The 12,464-nt window shown below is 46.1% G+C and overlaps 2 protein-coding genes across 3 annotated transcripts in view; both read right to left on the bottom strand.

Annotated features, from left to right (window-relative positions):
• cc2d1a (coiled-coil and C2 domain containing 1A) overlaps positions 1–12,464 on the bottom strand; it is a 135,295-nt gene that overhangs the window by 5,295 nt on the left and 117,536 nt on the right. For both annotated transcript variants that reach the window (XM_063035825.1, XM_063035828.1), the window contains 3 exons: positions 9,774–9,900; positions 8,998–9,074; positions 3,321–3,368 (listed from right to left, as the gene is read on the bottom strand). In XM_063035825.1, coding sequence (XP_062891895.1) covers positions 3,321–3,368; positions 8,998–9,074; positions 9,774–9,900 — 252 coding nt within the window. The remainder of the gene's footprint in view (positions 1–3,320; positions 3,369–8,997; positions 9,075–9,773; positions 9,901–12,464) is intronic.
• On the bottom strand, positions 25–1,018 carry LOC134339272 (uncharacterized; the record flags this gene model as incomplete). Its single annotated transcript, XM_063035646.1, has 2 exons — positions 25–93; positions 941–1,018. Coding segments are annotated over 2 exons (147 nt in total), but the record flags the coding sequence as incomplete, so codon positions are not given.

The following is a 12,464-nucleotide window of genomic DNA, read 5'->3' as shown; positions in this document are numbered from 1 at the left end:
GGGGGGAGGTTGAGAGGGGGGTGAGGTTGAGAGGGGGGAGGTTGAGAGGGGGGAGGTTGAGGGGGAGGTTGGGGGGGAGGTTGAGAGAGGGGAGGTTGAGGGGGGAGGTCGAGAGAGGAGGGAGGTTGAGGGGGAGGTTGAGAGGGGGGAGGTAGGTTGAGGAGGGTGTAGGTTGAGAGGGGGAGGTTGAGAGAGGGGGGATGAGAGGGGGAGGTTGAGAGGAGGAGGTTGAGAGGGGGAGGTAGGTGAGGGGGGTGTAGGTTGAGAGGGGGAGGTAGGTGAGGGGGGTGTAGGTTGAGGGGGAAGGTTGAGGGGGGAGGTTGAGGGGGGAGGTCGGGGGGGAGATTGAGAGAGGAGGGAGGTTGAGGGGGGAGGTTGAGGGGGGAGGTTGAGGGGGGAGGTTGAGAGGGGGAGGTAGGTTGAGGGGGTGTAGGTGGAGGGGGGAGGTCGAGAGAGGGGGAGGTCGAGGGGGGAGATTGAGGGGGGAGGTTGAGGGGGGGAGGTTGAGGGGGAGGTCGAGGGGGGAGGTTGAGAGGGGTGTAGGTTGAGAGGGGGAGGTTGAGGGGGGAGGTTGAGAGGGGGGAGTTTGAGGGGGGAGGTTGAGAGGGGGGAGTTTGAGAGGGGAGGTTGAGGGGGAGGTTGAGGGGGGAGGTTGAGGGGGGAGGTCGGGGGGAGATTGAGAGAGGAGGGAGGTTGAGGGGGGAGGTTGAGGGGGGGAGGTTGAGGGGGGAGGTTGAGAGGGGGAGGTAGGTTGAGGGGGTGTAGGTGGAGGGGGGAGGTCGAGAGAGGGGGAGGTCGAGGGGGAGATTGAGAGGGGAGGTTGAGGGGGGAGGTTGAGGGGGAGGTCGAGGGGGGAGGTTGAGAGGGGTGTAGGTTGAGAGGGGGAGGTTGAGAGGGGGGAGTTTGAGGGGGGAGGTTGAGAGGGGGGAGTTTGAGGGGGGAGGTTGAGAGGGGGGAGTTTGAGAGGGGAGGTTGAGGGGGAGGTTGAGGGGGGAGATTGAGTGGGAGATTGAGAGAGGGGGGAGGTTGGGGGGAGGTTGAGGGGGTGAGGTTGAGAGGGGGTGAGGTTGAGAGAGGGTGAGGTAGAGAGGGTGAGGTAGAGAGGGTGAGGTAGAGAGGGTGAGGTAGAGAGGGTGAGGTAGAGGGGGGGATGAGAGGGGGAGGATGAGAGGGGGAGGATGAGAGGGGGGAGGTAGGTTGAGGGGGGAGGTTGAGGGGGGAGATTGAGGGGGAGGTTGAGAGGGGGAGGTTGAGAGGGGGAGGTTGAGAGGGGGAGGTTGAGAGGGGGAGGTTGAGGGGGAGGTTGAGGGGGAGGTTGAGGGGGAGGTTGAGGGGGGAGGTTGAGAGGGGAAGGAGGTTGAGAGGGGAAGGAAGTTGAGAGAGGGGAAGGAAGTTGAGAGCGGGGAAGGAGGTTGAGAGAGGAGGAGGGGAAGAAAGGGGAAGGCGGAGGGAAGGAAAGGGGAGGGGGAAGAGTGGAGGGGAGGGGGAGGGAAAATGAGAGTGCGGGCAATGAGATTGAAAGGGAGAACAGATATTGAATTGAAAAAGGGGAAAGCAAAGTGAAGTTTAGTTAGTTTTTTTTAGAAAGTCCATCATAGTTCTACAATGACTAATATCTACTAGTAGGTTAATGACAACATTGAACAATGAACAACTCAGAGTTGATATACTGTTACACCAGTTATGGACTCCTGAAGCCCCAGGGGAGATCATAAAAAAGTACTTGTATCAATATTACATGGTAACAGCAAGAACACTTCATCTTTTCCAGTTAACTCCATATATTAGCAGCCTTCAGGCACAAGGGAAGGAATGTAATAACCTGGAAGGGTTTTTCTATAATTCCGTTTCATAAAAAAGAACACAGACAACTCTGGACACAGCCATCAAGGACCACAGCACCTGGTTTATCTGGCTTACATGCTCTCAAAGGCATTGCTTCGGTTTTTTTTTATTCCATTAGAGACTAGGGGTTCCCAAACTGGGGTCCACCGACCGCTTGCTTAATGGTATTGGTCCATGGCATAAAAAAGGTTGGGACCCCTGCTAGATGATGTACCTGGAGGTTTGACGTTGCATGCTGGACAAGCAGGGGACAGTGGAGGAATCGTGAGGGGCCATGGTGTGATAGCAAAGGTATAACAACCAATTTCTGCTGGTTTATTTTCCCTCTCAACCTACTTCTCCTGCCTTCTCCCCGTAACCTTTCACACCCTTACCTATCAATTTCCACATTGTATAGAACATAACCAATGACTTGGTCCCCAAAAATAGTCTGTGTCAATGAATTCTACAGAATCACCACCCTCTGAAATATGAACAGAAAATATTGGAAAGATTTGGCAAATCAGACAGACTTTCTCCCTCCATGGATGCTGCCTGGTCTGCAGAGTTTTCCAACACTCTGAACTATCCATTTTGGCCTGCTTTAAGATAATATTGCCCTGGACCCAGGCAGACGCCTCCTGCTCTTCAGAGAAACACCAAGGGATATTCTATGCTTGGAGAGGGTAAGTGAACCCTCAGCTCAGCCAAAGGTTTTTCCACTGGCAATGCTGCACTCCTAATTATATTCAGTTCTGGCCGCCTCATTATATGTGGAAGTTGTAGAGAGGGTGCAGAGGAGAGTTACCGGGATGCTGCCTGGACTAGAGGGCATGTCTTATGAGGGAGAGTCGAACAAGCTTGGGTTTTTCACTTTGGAGAGAAGAAAGATGAAAGGTGACCTAATAGAGGTGTATATAATGATAAGAGGCAAAGAGAGAACATATAGACAGGGACTTTTTCCAAAGGCAGAAACAATACCTCCTATATAAGGAGCTATTATTATACAGTAGTTGGAGGAAAGTATGGGGGGCTGTGTCACAGGTAGGTGCTTGACACAGACAGCAGTGGGTGTGTGGAATATCCTGTGAGGGTGGTGGTAAACGCAGATACACTGGGGGCATTTAATAGGCTCTTAGGTGGGTACGTGGATGATAGGAAAATGGAAGATTACGTAGGAGGGGATTGATCTTGGAGTTGGTTAAAAGTTTGGCACAACATCATGGGCCGAAAGGCCTGTACTGTGTTGTAATGTTCTATGTTCTATGAGGTGGCACTGGATTCTCATAGGCTCCTTAAATCGCAATCCTGCACTGAACATCTGCCTCCCACTTCTGTTCAAGCCTCATGGACTGCCAACTTAAATGCAGCAACCAATTTACTCTCTTTCTTTTAGATTGCTTTACTTTGGGTAGTGTGGATAAGTTAATGAAAAGACTTATGTAGGTAAATGGGTATCCATTCTGAATGAAGTAGCACTATGCGTAGGATCTCACCTCATCATTTACCAGTTTCCTCTTGTGCAACACTTCCTTGGCCAAATCCTGATTAGAAAGAAGAACAATGACACTCAGGGTCAGATGGTGTAACATTTCACTTGAAAACATTAGCATTATTTGTCATACGTACATCGAAACGAAGTGAAATACAGTTTGGGTCATCGACCAAAACAGTTCCAGGATTGTGTGGGACCAGCTCACAAAATGTTGTCATGCTTTCAGTGCCAACTTCCCTATGGGGGGGTGGGGTGATTCATTACCTATGCCTCCACAATCTCTTTAACTACGTCTTCTAGAACTTTGGGATATAGCCCATCTGATTCAGAACAAAAGAAATACGAGCAGGAGTAGGCCATCTAGCCCGTCGACCCTGCTCTGCCGTTCAATAATATCATGACTGATCTGGCCATCTCCACCTACCTGCCTTTTCCCCATACTATGCAAAAATCTATCCAACCTGGTCTTAAATATATTTACTGAGGTAGCGTCCACTGCCTCATTGGGCAGAGAATTCCACAGATTCACCACCCTCTGGGAAAAGCAGTCCCTCCTCATCTCCATCCTAAATTTACTCCCGCGAATCTTGAGGCTACATCCCCTAATTCTAATCTCACCTACCAGTGGGAGCAACTTTCCTGCCTCTATCTTATCTATCCCTTTCATAATTTTATGTGCTTCTATCAGATCTCCTCTTATTCTTCTGAATTTCAGCAAGCACAGTCCCAGGCTACTCAATCTCTCCTCAGAATATTTATCTACCTTCAGACTCCTCAGGTTCCAGTGACTGGAAAATTGAAAGGAGGGAGGAAACAGAAAGGAAATTATAAGCCAGTGAGCCTGATCTCAGTGGTTGGGAAGCTGTTGGAGCCAATCGTTAAGGAGGTTTCGGGATACTTGGAGGCACATAGTGATATATGCCAAAGTCAGCATGGTTTCCTTAAGGGAAAATCTTGCCTGACAAATCAGTTGGAATTCTTTTGAGGAAAATACAAAGGAGAATTAGTGGATATTGTGTACTTGGATTTTCAGAAGGCCTTTGACAAGGTGCTACACATAAGGCTGCTTAGCAATTAAAAGCTCATGGTACTACAGGAAAGATTCTTGCATGGATAGAGCATTGGCTGATCGGCAGGAGGCAAAGAGTGGGAATAAAAAGAACCTTTTCTGATTGGCTGCCTGTAACTAGTGGTGTTCCGCAGGGGTCGGTGTTGGTACCTCTTCTTTTTACATTAATAGTCAGCGATTTGGATGATGGAATTGATGACTTTGTGGCCAAGTTTGTGGACAATATGAAGATAGATGGAGGGCAGGTAGTGTTGAGGAAGCAGGAAGGCTGCAAAAGGACTTAGACAGATTAGGACAATGGGCAAGTGGCAGACGGAATACAGTGTCGGGATGTTTACAGTCATGCACTCTGGTAGAAGGAATAAAGGCGCAGACTATTTTCTAAATGGGGAGAAAATTCAAAAATCCGAGGTGCAAACGGAGTTGGGAGTCCCTGTTCTGGATCCTCCAAAGGTTAACTTTCAGGTTGAGACGGTGGTGAGGGAAGACCAGTGAAATATTAGCATTCATTTTGAGAATACAAAATCAAGGACGTACTGGACAGTCCTTACTTGGAGTATTGTGGGCAGTTTTGGGCCCTATGAAAGGAGGTGCTGACATTGCAGAGGTTTCAAAGGAGATTCACAAGAATGATTCTGGGCTTATTAAAAACATTTGTACATAAGGAGGTTTTGATGGCTCTGGCCTGTACTTGCTGGAATTTAGAAGAACGAGGGGCATCTCACTAAAACGCATCAAATGTTGAAAGTCCTAGATAGAGTGGATGTGGAGAGGATGTCTAAGACCAGAGGACAAAACCTCAGAATAGAAGGATGTCCATTTAGAGCAAAGATGAGGATGAATTTATTTAGCTACAGGATGGTGGACCTGTGGAATTCATTGCCACAGGCAGCTGTGGAGGCTAGGTCATTGGGTATACATAAGGCAGAGGTTGATAGATTCTTGATGTCAGGGCACGAAAGGTTACAGGGGGAAGGCAGGGGAATGGTGTTAGGAAGGGAGTGGATCATCCATGATCAAATGGTGGAGGAGTCTCGATGGGCCGAATAGCCTAAATTTGCTATGTCTTATGGTCTGACATAATTCATAAAGAAATTTCATGACACATGCCAGTGATAATAAACCTGATTCGGAAATAAATAAATAGTGCACAAAGAGAGCAAAGTAGCAAAAAGGTGATGTTCATGATCCGTTCAGCAACCTGGTGGCAAAAGGGAAAAAGATGTTCCAAAATTATAGTGTGCATCTTCAGGCTCCTGTACCTCTTCCACAATGGTAGTAATGAGAAGAGGGCATGTCCTGGATGGTAATGGTCCTAATGGTGGATACTGCCTTCTTATAACTCCCTGATGTTAGAAATGAGAAGTGAGCAAATTGAAAGAAGATGCAGGGAGGAGATTTGAGAATTCAGGATACAGACACCTGTAGGTACAACTAAAACTGACCAGAGGACAGAATTGTAAAGTGCAGAGATCTGCGGGTTTCATGGCTAGACAGAGATAGAGAACTGGGAGACCAAGAAACAGTTTAAAACTAGTTGAATAACCTTAACATTGAATCTCTGGTAATGTGGCCGTCATTGCAGAGGAAGAGACCATCCAGGCCATGCTCCCTTCTCACTCAACCATCAGTCAGAAGGTACAGAAGCCTTAGGTACCACACCACCAGATTCGGGGATGGTTATTACCCTACAATTGTCAGGCTTTGGAACAGGTATGGAAACTTCACTCATCAGAACTCTGAACTGATTCCACAACCGACAGATTCACTATCACAAATCTGTCAACTTGTGCTTTCAGTATTATTTATTTATTTATTTCACACAATTTGACTTCTTTTGCACATGGTTGTTTAGCTGTCTTTATTTAACTTAGATAAAGAATGGTAGGGTGAAGTAACCATGGGTGACAAGTGAGGTAGAAAATCTAGTCAGGTGGAAGAAGGCAGCATACATGAGGTTTAGGAAGCAAGGATCAGATGGGTCTATTGAGGAATATAGGGAAGCAAGAAAGGAGCTTAAGAAGGGGCTGAGAAGAGCAAGAAGGGGGCATGAGAAGGCCTTGGCGAGTAGGGTAAAGGAAAACCCCAAGGCATTCTTCAGTTATGTGAAGAAAAAAAGGATGACAGGAGTGAAGGTAGGACCGATTAGAGATAAAGGTGGGAAGTTGTGCCTGGAGGCTGTGGAAGTGAGCGAGGTCCTCAATGAATACTTCTCTTCGGTATTCACCAATGAGAGGGAACTTGATGATGGTGAGGACAATATGAGTGAGGTTGATGTTCTGGAGCATGTTGATATTAAGGGAGAGGAGGTGTTGGAGTTGTTAAAATACATTAGGACAGATAAGTCCCCAGGGCCTGAAGGATTATTTCCCAGGCTGCTCCACGAGGCGAGAGAAGAGATTGCTTAGCCTCTGGCTAGGATCTTTATGTCCTCGTTGTCCACGGGAATGGTACCGGAGGATTGGAGGGAGGCGAATGTTGTTCCCTTGTTCAAAAAAGGTAGTAGGGATAGTCCGGGTAATTATAGACCAGTGAGCCTTACGTCTGTGGTGGGAAAGCTGTTGGAAAAGATTCTTAGAGATAGGATCTATGGGCATTTAGAGAATCATGGCCTGATCAGGGACAGTCAGCATGGCTTTGTGAAGGGCAGATCGTGTCTAACAAGCCTGATAGAGTTCTTTGAGGAGGTGACCAGGCATATTGATGAGGGTAGTGCAGTGGATGTGATCTATATGGATTTTAGTAAGGCATCTGACAAGGTTCCACATGGTAGGCTTATTCAGAAAGTTAGAAGGCATGGGATCCAGGAAGTTTGGCCAGGTGGATTCAGAATTGGCTTGCCTGCAGAAGGCAGAGGGTGGTGGTGGAGGGAGGACATTCAGATTGGAGGATTGTGACTAGTGGTGTCCCACAAGGATCTGTTCTGGGACCTCTACTTTTCATGATTTTTATTAACGACCTGGATGTGGGGGTAGAAGGGTGGGTCGGCAAGTTTGCAGACCACACAAAGATTGGTGGTGTTGTAGATAGTGTAGAGGATTGTCAAAGATTGCAGAGAGACATTGATAGGATGCAGAAGTGGGCTGAGAAGTGGCAGATGGAGTTCAACCCGGAGAAGTGTGAGGTGGTACACTTTGGAAGGACAAACTCCAAGGCAGAGTACAAAGTAAATGGCAGGATACTTGGTAGTGTGGAGGAGCAGAGGGATCTCGGGGTACATGTCCACAGATCCCTGAAAGTTGCCTCACAGGTGGATAGGGTAGTTAAGAAAGCTTATGGGGTGTTAGCTTTAATAAGTCGAGGGATAGAGTTTAAGAGTCGCAATGTAATGATGCAGCTCTATAAAACTCTGGCTAGGCCACACTTGGAGTACTGTGTCCAGTTCTGGTCACCTCACTATAGGAAGGATGTGGAAGCATTGGAAAGGGTACAGAGGAGATTTACCAGGATGCTGTCTGGTTTAGAAAGTATGCATTATGATCAGAGATTAAGGGAGCTAGGGCTTTACTCTTTGGAGAGAAGGAGAATGAGAGGAGACATGATAGAGGTGTACAAGATATTAAGAGGAATAGATAGAGTGGATAGCCAGTGCCTCTTCCCCAGGGCACCACTGCTCAATACAAGAGGACATGGCTTTAAGGTAAGGGGTGGGAAGTTCAAGGGGATTATTAGAGGAAGGTTTTTACTCAGAGAGTGGTTGGTGTGTGGAATGCACTGCCTGAGTCAGTGGTGGAGGCAGATACACTAGTGAAGTTTAAGAGACTACTAGACAGGTATATGGAGGAATCTAAGGTGGGGGCTTATATGGGAGGCAGGGTTTGAAGGTCGGCACAACATTGTGGGCCGAAGGGCCTGTATTGTGCTGTACTATCCCATGTTCTATGTTCTATATCCTATTGTATTTCTTTATTTTCTGTAAATGCTAGCAAGAAAATGAATCTTGAGGTAGTATATGGTGACATAGACATACTTTGTTAACAAATTTACTTTGAATACACATAAGACGGAAAGACAAGTCTTAACGGAAAGCACAATGACACTTATGGTACGGAAGGAAGCTTTAGACTTCTGCAGGGGATGGGTGGACCCTGGTCACTGGGTCAGCTCTGCAGACGTGCCTTGCTGACCTGTTCGATTCTGTGGAACACAACATTAGCAGCATTTATTCCACACATTTCCTTCTGCACCAGGAAGGTTTGTTCTCAGAAAATGAACTTTTTCCCACTGGAGAATGTAGGCTCCCTGGGACGGTGAAGATTCAAGTCGAAGAATACAGGCCCCATTTCTGACCTGGTCAACCACAGCCACGGTAGTGTAGTGGCTAGCGTGACGCTATTTTAGCTCAGGGCGTCGGAGTTTGGAGATCATTTCGGGCATCCTCTGTAAGAAGTCTCTGAATGTCCTCCCAGTGGAATGCGTGGATTTTCCCCGGGCACTCTGGTTTCCTCCCATGGTCCAAAGACATACCAGGTAGGTTAATTGGTCATTGTAAATTGTCCAGTGATTAGGTTAGGGTTAAACTGGGCTTGAAGGGTCAGAATGGCCCACTCTGCACTGCAACTCTAAATAAATATCTTGCTGTCACAGCAACCAGACACTCATTACTTACCCGTTTGCCTTCGTTACCAAGTCGCTTAGCTGCGTCAGTGTAATAGAGTACATATCGCTCCAGCTGGGTCACGTACTCTGCAAAACAAAAACATAATGTGCTCCACACTGACCTAAAATTCAATTTCAAGCTCAAAGTTTATTTTCATTCAACCATACAGATATATATTGCCAAACGAAGTAACATTTCTCCAGACCCCTGCAAACTTTGCATGTGTATCATACAGAAAATGGAAATAATGATTTCTTGGGACCTTATGCTTTAAACAACCAGAAACATACAGGTGAGGTCCCAAATCATCACTGATGACCTCTAGTTCCAGACTATGGTTCAGGAACACGTCTTGACCAGTTACTGCACAGTTATAGAGTAACAGTCAGAGAGAGAGGTCTCAGCAAAAGTGCTGCTGTCTGGAGCCTCCTGCAAGGCCACAGATGGGCATATTCCATCACACTGAATGCACAGGAAGACAGCAAACCCTTTTAAATTGAACCTCACTGAGTCATTTCCTCCACAAACATCACTGCCTAAAATAGTGAGAGATTGCTCAGGGTAATTTAGTTCTAATAGGTAGTGACAGGGATGGGGGAGAAAACAAAAATACAGGGAACAAGAGGGTTCCATGAAAGGGGAAGGTAAATTCAAACTAGTCCAGTTCCCTTCAACTTACATCTGACTCTTCACACAGTCTTGTTAATAACAACCCCACTTCAGCTGAAGGTAGAAGAAACAGAAAAAGTTTTTAAGCACCCGGAGTAGAAAGTGAGGTCTGTTACCTTTAAGAACTTTAGCGTCTCCTTGAGTCAGATGGGTATTCTGCCACTGGATCTGCTGTTTAATTTCCCTGTGCTGATTCAGGAGCTCTTCTGGAATGGCTCTGTGTTCCTGTTTACACTGGAGGATCTGGAAAAATGATCGGGTTAATAATCAGGATGAACCTATTCCCAGGACAATCGCCTCTCTGGCAACAAACTTCCTGCAAAAAGCACATTCACAAGTCAAATGCCTCGGACATTCAAGAGTGTCAGGGAAGTGAAGTATGTGCAGTGAAAATTAGAAAGGTGCTCAGGGAGCTTAATGGTCTGAGGGTGGATAATTCTCCTGGACCTGATGGAATGCACCCTCAGGTTCTGAAGGAAGTAGCTGGAGAGATTGCGGAGGCATTAACAATGAATCAATAGATTCTGGCATATTACTGGACAACTGGAAAATTGCAAATGTTACTCTGCTATTTAAGAAGGGTGGGAGGCAGCAGAAAGGAAATATAGACCTGTTAGCCTGACATCAGTGGTTGGGAAGTTGTTGGAATCCATTGTTAGGGATGTGACTACAGAGTACCTGGAGGCACATGACAAGATAGGCCAAAGCCTGTATGGTTTCCTGAAAGGAAAATCCTGCCTGACTAACCTACTGCAATTTTTTGAGGAAATTACAAGCAGGGTAGACAAAGGAGATGCAGTAGATGTGCTGTACTTGGATTTTCAGAAGGCCTTTGACAAGGTGCTGCACATGAGGCTGCTTAGCAAGATAAGAGTCCATGGAATTACAGGGGAGTTACTAGCATGGGTGGAGCATTGGCTGATCGGCAGAAAACAGAGAGTAGGAATAAAGGGATCCTATTCTGACTGGCTGATGGTTACTAGTGGAGTTCCACAGGGGTGGTATTGGGATGTATGTCAATGATTTGGAATACAGTATTAACGGATTTGTGGCTAACTTTGCCGATGATACAAAGATAGGTGGAGGAGCGGGTAGTGTTGAGGAAACAGAGAGCCTGCAGAGAGACTTAGATAGTTTAGGGGAATAGGCAAGTAAGTGGCAAATGAAATACAATGTTGGAAAGTGTATGGTCATGCACCTTGGTGGAAGAAATAAACTGGCAGACTATTATTTAGATGGAGAGAGAATTCAAAATGCAGAGATGCAAAGGGACTTGAAAGTCCTTGTGCAGGATACCCTAAAGGTTAACCTTCAGGTTGAGTACGGTGGTGGTGAAGGCGAAAGCAACGTTGGTATTCATTTCTACGGGTATAGAATATAAGAGCAGGGATGTGATGTTGAGGCTCTATAAGGCACTCCTGAGACCACACTTGGAGTATTGTGTGCAGTTTTGGGCTCCTTAATTTAGAAAGGATATACCAACATTGGAGAGGGTTCGGAGAAGATTCATGAGACTGATTCCAGGAATGAAAGGGCTACCATATGAGGAATATCTGGTAGCTCTTGGGCTGTACTCCCTGGAGTTCAGGAGAATGAGGGGGGATCTCATAGAAACATTCCAAATGTTAAAAGGCGAGAATAGATTAGATATGGCAAAGTTAATTCCCATGGTAGGGGAATCTAGGACAAGAGTGCACGACTTCAAGATTGAAGGACGTCCATTCAGAACAGAGATGCGGAGAAATTACTTCATTCAGAAGGTGGTAAGTCTGTGGAATTTGTTGCCACGAGCGGCTGTGGAGGCCATGTTATTGGCTGTATTTATGGCAGAGATGGATAGGCTCTTGATTAGCCAGGGCATTAACGGGTCTGTGGAGAAGGCAGGGGAGTGGGGATGGCTGGAAGAATTGGATCAGCCCATGATTGAATGGTGGAACAGACTCGATGGGACGAATTGCCAACTTCTGCTCCTATATTTTATGGTCTTATGGTCTTAACCCGGGTATCCAATGTTGTGCAAAGTCTTTGATAAGAGCTTTATGACAGGGTTCCCTCCATCAAAGGACACAGCAATTAATTTGGAGGGTGTATGAGTGCGTGTCTATGTCTGAGGTGAGTGAGCGTGAGTGAAAGTGAGCAAGTGAGTGTGAGCAAGTGAATTTGAGAGGACAGTGAATGGGTGAGTCATGAGTTATACTTATTATTGCAAGAAACTAAACATTTTTAAAATTCAACAGAAGTGACTTATGACAGGAGTTAACATGTTAATAAATGGGATTAGTAAGGCAGGTAATTTATGTACATTATCCTTTGTTCAGCAACAGTGAAACAGAGGCAGACTTCTCCCAATCAATCCATGTCCCCTTACAGTTGCAGGAATAGACATGGCATCCTAACAGAAAACAGATTATTGACAATGGAATGATAACTGATAACATGCATCTTGAATCTTCATGCTACTGTGGACTTTCTGAAAATAGACTATTTGTAGAAACTATAGATAGCCTACATTTATTTTGCTCTCTGTCACTCTCTTAACTTGCACTCCTATTGTTATGCTTATTTTGTCGGAAGTTATGTATAAGTTTTGTTAACTTATGTTGTGATGTATATTTTTTGTTACTTTGTGTTTGTATGTCTGTAATGTCTATGCTGCTGTAGCAAAAAGCCAACCTTTTTTGCCATAGATGTATATCTATGAAAACAATCTTATACCAGATCTTTCCTGTCTCCCATTCCTTTGGCGTTTGAGATTTTCAATATAATATTCCAAACCCCATTGGAGTGGGAGATAGGAAAGGCCTTCT

This window comes from Mobula hypostoma, chromosome 29 (assembly GCF_963921235.1).
Source record: "Mobula hypostoma chromosome 29, sMobHyp1.1, whole genome shotgun sequence".
Taxonomy (NCBI): domain Eukaryota; kingdom Metazoa; phylum Chordata; class Chondrichthyes; order Myliobatiformes; family Myliobatidae; genus Mobula; species Mobula hypostoma.
Note: the sequence above shows the minus strand (reverse complement) of the source record. Positions and strands in the feature narration are given on the sequence as shown.